The following is a 9,813-nucleotide window of genomic DNA, read 5'->3' as shown; positions in this document are numbered from 1 at the left end:
AAGAGGTTGTTCCAGCAGAAACGGCTACACTTATACACCTTCCGGCACTGTACACACTTTTGACTTTATGTTGTGTAATTCGGCGCGGATGGCAAACTTTTCACTGTTTAAACGAGGGGGAACGTTGTGAGTTGCTGCGGACACCGCAACTCTACAGTTATACCCGATACTAAGTCAGTATGGCTCTCCTCCGGCAAACGCAGCTAATATTAAACGACACGACAAAGAGTGCGTGCGAGAGAGACAGAAAATCAGTCTGAGCGTGACGTCGGGCGCTGCGAAGCCAGTGCAAATTGATTTGTTCCTTTTGGCTATAAAAATTATCTGATCTGGTCCAGATTCAGCAATCTGATTGATATGGTCAGTATCTATGATTCTGCGTTTTTAGTTTTCTCAAATGTGCAATATTGTGGATTCAACAGATTTTCGTCCTTTGCGGGGGCGGAAGGGGATGTGGCGAAATTTGGACACGAAACGGTCAAGGTCCGATATCACAGGAGTGTGGATACCAAATTTGGTTGCTCTGGCTCTTATAGGTTCTGAGATCCTTGAACTCATATTTTGCAATTGGCAAAACCGACCATGAAACCTGTGTGTTAGAGAGAGACAGAGCGAGAAAGAATGAAATTGTTTTCTTGATTCTGGCTATAATAATTATACGATCTGGTTGAGATCTTACATTCTAAAACATATAGTCATCCTCTACGATTCTGCGTTTTTGGTTTTATCGTATCTTTAAAAATGTGGATGCCACAGATTTTCGTTCTTTGTGGGGGCGGAAATGGGCGGGGCGAAGTTTTGAAATATTTCTGTAGCAGTGACATATCACAGAAGTCTGGATCCAAAACATCGTTGCTCTAGCTCTTATAGTCTTTGAGCACTAGGCGCTGAAGGGGACGGACAGACGGACGGACGGACAGACGGACAGACGGACAGACAGACAGGGCTCAATTGACTCGGCTATTGATGCTGATCAAGAATATATATACTTTATGGGGTCGGAAACGATTCCTTCTGGACGTTACACACATCCACTTTTACCGCAAATCTAATATACCCCAATAGTCATTTTGAGTATCGGGTATAAAAACACGTCTTGTTGGCTTGATTGTCGCACAGGAAAAGATCGAAGCCGGAAACTTGATCTGGCCGCTTGTCATTTGCATGCACTCTTGCATGGGGAGGTTACGCCCTCTAGGTTGTCAAAATTGAGCAACCCTGACCTCGGCTGACTTCTACACTTGTCCGTTCTGCGGTCAGCTGTCCAGGCAGCTGATCAGCAAGGCGCCTTCCAACACATACTGAGTCGATTCATGACCCCTACAAAGCCCCTCCACCAGATCAGACTAGGGGTGGTTACATCTCCTAGGCTGATACCACATGAAGCGACTTATTACTGTCGTATGTCCTTTGCGTGGTAGTTACCCAGCAGGCGTCCTTGCAAATCTTCCAATTCGTAGTAGGAATTTCCTATCTTTCTGCGGACACGGGCTTTCACAAAGGCAGGCCCAAACTTGGCGCTGTAGCCGGACTGAAAACAACTTTGTTTAAAATTTCTCCTAAACACTTCTTGGCCTACTGCAAACGCTACTTCGCTGGACCGTAAGTTGTATCGCTTCTCGTTCAGATTGTGACTTCGTTGCATTTGCTTTCCAGCGCTTTGGCGTACTATTTCAAAGGAATCTTGCTTATCGAACACCAACGATCGATCCTCTAGCATGTTCAATTTTCTCAATAACGAATATGTCGAACCACTTGTAATCATGTGTTGACCGAAAGCCAAATAATACGGAGTCGTTCCTACGCTGGCATGTCTTGCCGATCTCAACGCACACGCTATTCTGTTTAAGCACTCGTCCCAGTTCTTCTGGTCGGGTCGTATGTACGCCCGGATACCAGCAATCACGGAACGGTTCACCCGTTCGGAGGCGTTCGCCTGAGGACTGCCGTCAGGGTGTGCGTTACCTTGAACTGAGTCAAGAGATTTCGGAAGGTTTCAGATCGAAACTGCGATCCATTATCGGATACGATAGTTTCGGGTACACCAAATTTCATGAACAACTCTCCATCTAGGTACTTGACCACCACATCTGCGCTAATTTTCTTCACCGGTTTCAGAAATACGTATTTTGAGAAATGATCGAGCACAATGAAAATGCCAATATTCCCGCTTCTGGACCGGGGATTGGGATCCAAAAAATCAACGAATAGCCTTTGGAAAAACCGGTGGGTTTCTGGTGCTTTCCCCAACGGAGGTCGGAGATTGCGATTCGGAGCCTTAGTCGTTTTACACACGTCGCAGGAGTTGATATAAGCCTTGACATCCGAAACCAAACCTGGCCAAAAGTAGTGACGCCTTATGCGTTCGATCGTTTTGTGGATTCCTCCGTGAGCAGCTAGCGACCTATTATGAGCTCGACTTAGGATATCCGGAACCAAACTCTTTGGTACCCAGAGCTTCCAAGCATACTCGTCGTGGATTTGCTCTCCAGACAGGTGCTCGGCACGACGGAATACGAAGACGCCGTCAGTTTTCAAATCAGGCAGCTTATCCCTGTTGGTTTCTACTCGGCTAACTAACTCGGTATACTCGGGTGACTTGAATTCTGTCGATTCAAGATTCAACCAGCGACCCTTCGGGTAATTCCAAAGCGGCCACCATCTCTTCATTAACCCGCGACAAGGCATCAGGAACCACGTTCTGTGTGCCTTTTCGATGCTCAATTTTAAAACGGTATCTTTGCAATCCTAGACATGAGCCATTTTAAGGACGCGTGATCCGTTATCACGGTGAATTCGTGTCCCTCCACGTACGCTCTGAAATTCTTCAGCGATACTATGGCGGCTAAACATTCTTGCTCGGTTACGGTATAATTTCGTTGAGCTTTGTTTAGTTTTTTCGAGACATAAGCGATTGGACATTCGTCCCGACAGCTGCACCAGAACTCCCCCTACTCCTGTTTTGCTAGCATCACAGTGGATGTAAAACTGTTTCGTAAAATCAGGGCTTCTCAAGGCTTCTATGGCTTCCTTTGGAAACACAAACTTCCTCTTGGTTGTCATGACGTCGGTCAAGGGCGAGGCGAGTGACGCAAAATGTGGTACGAACTTACGATACCACCCACACATTCCTATAAAGCTTCTCAGTCCCCTGAGATTTTTCGGTACTGGGAAGTCGGCAATGGCCTTTATCTTGTCGGGATCGGTTCGGACTCCTCCGTCTCCTATTATGTGCCCCAAATACCTCACTCGGCGCATGCAGAAATGGCTTTTACCGATGTTGATAGTTAATTTCGCTCGCCTGAGCTGCTTGGCCATTTCTAATAGTACTTCCAGATGTCGCTCGAAATTCGAAGAAACTATCAACAGATCGTCTAAGTAAATGAACACTTCGTTTCGAAGGTTACAAGGAACTATTTTGTCCATTAATCGTGACATGGTACTGGTGGCGTTGCACAGCCCGAAAGGCATTGTTTTAAATTGGTAAAGGGGACGTCCAGGGACTGTAAAGGCCGTCTTATCCCGGGACTTTACGTCCAACGGTACTTGCCAGTACGCATCTTTCACATCAAGACTCGAGATGAATTCTGCCTTCGGCAAACGGCTCAGGATCCCGTTAATCTGAGGCAAGGGATAAGCATCCTTTTCCGTGAAACTGTTCACTTTCCGGCAATCCAAACAGATGCGGATTTTTCCCGGCTTAGAGACCAACACTATTGGCGAGGACCAAGCGCTGTCTGATTCCTCTATTACTCCCAATTGGATCATTCGGTCTATTTCCGAGTACATGTCCTTTTCTACGGCTGGCGAAACAGGGAAATGTATTTGTTTCACTGGGCTGGCGTTCCCTAAGTCGATAACATGCGTTATCAAGTCGGTTTTTCCTAAACCTTCTTGAGCAAACGAGGGATAACACTTCAGTTCATTGGATAACTGATCCTTTTGTATCGGCGTCAGCTCGTGCTGTTCAACCCCGCTTGTCTCTTGGTTCGACATCTCTATTTCGGACACTCGCAACTGACTGGGCAACAGGTCATACAGCTCCCAAAAGTCAATTCCCAGGTACAGATCATGTTTGAGCGAAGGAATTAAATATAACTCAAGAGACTTCTTCTCGTCCCCATATTCCACGTCTACTCTCATCCTTCCCACTATCTTCTGAGCCTTACCATCCGCTGTTTTGGCTCTATCATTAATACGTTTGTAAGGTGCATCGGCAAGGACCACTTCCTTAGCCAACTCGCCTCCAACACAGCTGATGGACGCCCCGGAGTCTAACAAGCCATAGACGGTTCGATCTAGCAGACGGATTGGTAAGAACGGACGAGGATCTCTCTTTATGTCTGCGAGAGCGCTCAAATGCTTAATTCCTGACCGGCATATCTTTACATTTTGCCAAAACCGAGTCATTCGCTTCCCCTTACGCGATCTTGCTGCCCCTCTCTCTATATACAAATCATTTCCGGTAACTGAATCGTCTAATCTGGTTTTGTCTGTGCAATTCAACAGTGAGCTGTCGTTGCTTGTTTGTAGGTCTGGGTAAATCGTGGTCACTACTGGTAGTGGAAGTGCCTCTAATCGGTATTGTTGACTTGCTGGCGTAGCACACACGAAGCCTTCTTTTTGAATGGCAACTTCGGCGTGCTGAGCTTGGAGTTTTTTGAACATTTCTCGCAACTGGGCTTGTATGTGTTAGAAGCACCACAGCCATAGCAGAAAATTCCCCGTTCAGAAACACAATCTTGATATCTGTGTCCCGTCTTCCGACAATTCCAACAGATCAATGCAATTGCGTCTACTTCCATCTCCCTCTCACTCTCTGAATATTCTCGGGCCTCCACGTCCTGTTTCAGCTCCGATATCTCTCGCCGAAAAGGCATGGTTTTCGCATACCCATGCGAGGTTCTAACGTCCTCTAAGAAGATTTCGCGTCTTCGACAAATTTCGAAAGTCTCGCTTGCCTTCTGCTTTCGGTTTCGGATCAGTTCTTCGATGTCAACGTCATCTTTTTCTTGGCGTCATTTCTCGTCTTTTTCTTCCCATTGAACTTCAACTACAGCCTTATGATGTCGCCAGTAGAACTCGTTAGCTTTCCCTTCAAACAAAACACTCACATTCCGGCAAAGCACGGAAAAATTTCCTTCCAAAGTTTGATGGGTCAATGCCTCTACTCTATATATGAAACGAGGGGGAACGTTGTGAGTTGCTGCGGACACCACAACTCTACAGTTATACCCGATACTTAGTCAGTATGGCTCTCCTCCGGCAGACGCAGCTAATATTAAACGACACGACAAAGAGTGCGTGCGAGAGAGACAGAAAATCAGTCTGAGCGTGACGTCGGGCGCTGCGTAGCCACTGCAAATTGATTTGTTCCTTTTAGGTATAAAAATGATCCAGATTCAGCAGTCTGATAGATATGGTCATTATCTATGATTCTGCGTTTTTAGTTTTCTCGAATCTGCAATATTGTGGATGCAACAGATTTTCGTTCTTTGTGGGGGCGGAAGGGGGTGGGGCGAAATTCTGAGATATACGTTTTATAGTGAGATCTAACAGAAGTGCGGATACCAAATTTGGTTACTCTAGCCTTAATAGTCTCTGAGATTTGTGGATGCCCCAGATTTTCGTCCTTTGCGGGGGCGAAAGGGGGTGTGGCGAAATTTGGACACGAAACGGTCAAGGTCCGATATCACAGGAGTGTGGATACCAAATTTGGTTGCTCTGGCTCTTATAGGTTCTGAGATCCTTGAACTCATATTTTGCAATTGGCAAAGCCGACCATGAAACCTGTGTGTTAGAGAGAGACAGAGCGAGAAAGAATGAAATTGTTTTCTTGATTCTGGCTATAATAATAATACGATCTGGTTGAGATCTTACATTCTAAAACATATAGTCATCCTCTACGATTCTGCGTTTTTGGTTTTATCGTATCTTTAAAAATGTGGATGCCACAGATTTTCGTTCTTTGTGGGGGCGGAAGTGGGCGGGGCGAAGTTTTGAAATATTTTTGTAGCAGTGACATATCACAGAAGTCTGGATCCAAAACATCGTTGCTCTAGCTCTTATAGTCTTTGAGCACTAGGCGCTGAAGGGGACGGACAGACGGACAGACGGACGGACGGACAGACAGACAGGGCTCAATCGACTCGGCTATTGATGCTGATCAAGAATATATATACTTTATGGGGTCGGAAACGATTCCTTCTGGACGTTACACACATCCACTTTTACCGCAAATCTAATATACCCCAATACTCATTTTGAGTATCGGGTATAATTATCTATCGACACCCCGACTCCCGAGAACTTAATTTTCCAGCCATTAAGTATATGGACCACTTTGTCCGGTCTCTGGGATAAATCAGAGGAACCGCTTCGCAATGGTGACGATTGATCTATGCTTTGGGGTGCTTGTCTACGGCCAGGACCAGTTCCCTCTCCATAGCTTGTTGCTTGCGACTGCTCGGACAACGGCGTTGGAGAACGGTCTAAAGCTGCGGTGACAGTGGACTGACTTGAGGTTCGGGTTAACTGTTGCATTGAATCAACTACCGAGCTTTGAATCAGCTCTGCCATTCGTTTACTTAGCGAAGCGAGCAATCTCTGTTCCATAGCCACCAGGTCTATATTTTTAGATGAACTCGCTTCTTCTCCCCCTTTTGCACGTTCCTTAGACTGAGCGCGAGTATTTTGCGCTACTACCTTCGGCACCGCCCCGCTTACAGCTCTACACCTGCTTTCACATACCGGGCAAACATTACTAGTCTTTAAATGGGTGCTCATACAGGGAAGATGGAACTCGTGCTCGCAAACCGAACGGAATACCTCATCCGTGGTCAGTATGGCTTTCTGGCACAGCGCGCACACAAGGCTGACACCTTCACCTGCTCCTTGGGCTTCCTTTCCAGGAGATCTGTCCAAACCCATGGCAAGAAAATACTACTTGTTTCAGTCGTCTCCTATAATCTATATCTGATGTGATTGGCTCAACAATACTGTACTGAGGACCGTGACTATAATTCTTCCTAACTTTGTTTTATTCCCCTCAAATTTCGGTAATAAACTTTAATACTTATAATGAATGAACTCTATGACCGACGCTCGCGCACCGCCATCTACTTGGTATTTTTTTTTTCCGATATCTCTTTTGAAAGGTTTACGTTTCGGTTCTAACACGACTCGCATCCATGGATCAACACTGATCTCGACAGTGGGTACCCAGATTGTTCGACGCCGGCAGCGGACAGTAACCGATAATAAAACCTGGTTTATCTGTTTTCCAGCTTTCGACAGCCAACTCTAAGACCACCGTCAGTAATTCTTGAATAAATCTCTTCCCTCCATCGTGGATAGAGTAACGCTCGAAAGCAGAATACCTATGTTCCAAAGCGCTGGAGTCGAAGAAGCCTTTTACTTATAGGATATATAGGATCGTGTGAAAACTAACGCGGTATTTCCCGCAGGGTCAGGCGGTCGACATTCGTCATTCGCGCTCTGCAATTCCACTGAAGGATCTAGCCTACGTCGCTTCCAGTCAACTGAGCCTCTTCTTGCTGACTGTCATCTGGGGTCAGAAAGGAATGCCTCTTCTCCTTTATCTGATTTCCACTGCAGTTCATGCTCGTGCCGATCGTCTCCACTTTTCAACGTTATCACACGACAATTTTAACGATTTTCTTGTTTTCCCAAGATTTGAGCGTGCTGCGACGATACAGTGCTAGAAAACTATCGGTAGAACGATCAAAAAGATAAAAAGGCTTCGAAAAGGATAGGGCAGAGAGGAGAGGAGGAGAGGAGAGAGCGAGAGAGAGAGAGAGAGAGAAAAAGAGGGTGAAGGGGTGAGAGGAAAAGGAGGAGAGAGAAAGGAGAGAAAAAGGGAGGAGATATCGGTTGCTATCCCACGGATGTCAGTGTGGTAGCCCATTTTGCCCACCCAACCTATGACCATCTTCCTCGAAACTGGAAGTTCAGACGGCCCCTTCAGCTAGATCGCGGCACGCCGGCACAGAGTTCATTCTACCTTATCTTTATCTGAATTTCATTATATATTTGTTCGAGAAACGGTTAAAACTAATATAATCGGAGATGGCATAATTTTCTAATGCTAGGTCTTTATATCTAATATATGTACATGTATATGCATGTGTATGAGAATTCTGAGGCGTATATAACGTGATATGGGGTGAAGTTAATGATTAAAGGTCGTCTTATTGTAAGCAGGGTATTCCTGGCATAATTTTCTAATTCTAGGTATTTATGTATATCGAGTATATGCACATGTATAGGCATGTGTGTGAAGATTCTGAGGCGTATATAACGTGAGATGGGGTGAAGTTAATGATTAAAGTTCGTCTTATTGTAAGCAGGGTATTCCTGGCATAAATTCATTTACATTTTTCGTTACTTCGGTTGTTTGTACACGACGGGTAATATGGGATATAGTGAGTGTGGAGATAATGTTTTTTATCCCCAATCGGCCGACTAATTATTTCGAATTAAACAAAACTCGGCGCAGAAATAAAATTACGATATGTTCTTTAATGCGTGACATCCAAATTGCAAGTGTGGCTTGCCTGCCCTTTACATTGCCGCTCCGATCGCTAAGCGCAGCTTCGCTCGGCCGACGTCGGTAGGCAGACGCAAAGCGGAGATAGCGAAGAGCGAGCTGGCAGAGAGCGTTTAGCAGGGCAAGCAAGCGCAAAGCTTTAACAAACAAATGAGTGACATAGACATAAGTAACAAACAAAATAAGCGGCTGAGGGCCAAGAATTAGGTGCTATTTGGCAAGCAGCTAATCGGCTGGGTTCTGCTCCGAACATTCACCCCCCGTTGGAAGGCAAAGGCTTTCAACAGATCCATCCTGAAGGGGCAGAACCGCTATTTTTCCAACGGCCCTCTTGAAGATGCTTGCTTGGGCGCAGCTGGCGGCTACGCTGGGATGATCGTCGAACGCAGCAATCGGCGCTTCTTTACGAAGGCGGCTTGTCGTGATTACGTCTTGATCATCGGGAACCTCTGTAATTGTATAGAATGGCAGGAAATTTGGCAATGTAGAAATTGTTGAAAGTTGAATTTCATTTAGCGTGGATATGTAGGTTTTGAATATATGGAAAAGTTCGCGCTGCAGTTCCTGTTTCTCCGATCGCAGTTTTTCCAATTGCACCTGGCACTCGAGCAGCTGCTTCCTGCATTGCTGCTCTAAGTTTTGGTACTCCAGCGTTGTGGGTCGAAAATCGTCAATAGAGATGCACGAGGAATTTTCAAAAGCGGCTAAAGCTGCACGCTTATTCTCCGAGCTATCAATGCTTCCTGATACTATCCAACCAAGTTTTGTCTCCTGCAATGTTGGCAATTGGGCTGATAGTCGAACCTGTCCGACGCACATTAAATCGAAGAACAAACCAGAACCTATCAACAGATCGATACGTTGGGGCTTGGAGAAATTAGGATCAGCTAGTTTTAGATTATTCGGCATTGGCCAATCCTTTGCGTCTACGCCGATGTTAGGCTGCATTTCCGTAATTGAGTTGGTGACAATTGCAGCGAAGGAAGCTCGATAGCTTGCGTCCTGGGATTGTACAACTATATGTACAGACTTGCTCGAAGGTAGAATGGAATCTCCGATTCCAGAGATGTGAACATAAGACGAGCGATGATCCAACTGCAACTGATCAGCAAGTATAGATGTTGCAAAGTTTGCCTGTGATGCAGAATCCAAAATGGCACGCCATGGGATAAGTGCTCCATAACGATCTGTTACATGGACGAGGGCAGTAGGTAGCAACAGGTTCTGGCTAGGCTGAGATTTCT

The 9,813-nt window shown here is 45.8% G+C and overlaps 1 protein-coding gene across 1 annotated transcript; it reads right to left on the bottom strand.

Moving 5' to 3' along the window:
* Nucleotides 1–1,082: 1,082 nt before the first annotated feature.
* Nucleotides 1,083–6,930, bottom strand: LOC117193920. The gene is made up of 2 exons (XM_033398588.1): nucleotides 6,789–6,930; nucleotides 1,083–1,980 (listed from the first exon to the last, which is right to left on the bottom strand). The coding sequence occupies exons 1-2, from the start codon at nucleotides 6,928–6,930 to the stop codon at nucleotides 1,394–1,396; spliced, it is 729 nt and encodes a 242-aa protein (XP_033254479.1). The 3' UTR covers nucleotides 1,083–1,393.
* Between the last annotated feature and the right edge of the window lie 2,883 nt (nucleotides 6,931–9,813).

This window comes from Drosophila miranda (genome assembly GCF_003369915.1).
Source record: "Drosophila miranda strain MSH22 chromosome Y unlocalized genomic scaffold, D.miranda_PacBio2.1 Contig_Y2_pilon, whole genome shotgun sequence".
Lineage (NCBI taxonomy): Eukaryota > Metazoa > Arthropoda > Insecta > Diptera > Drosophilidae > Drosophila > Drosophila miranda.
The sequence above is the reverse complement of the archived record's forward strand: the minus strand, read 5'-3'. Positions and strand labels throughout refer to the sequence as shown.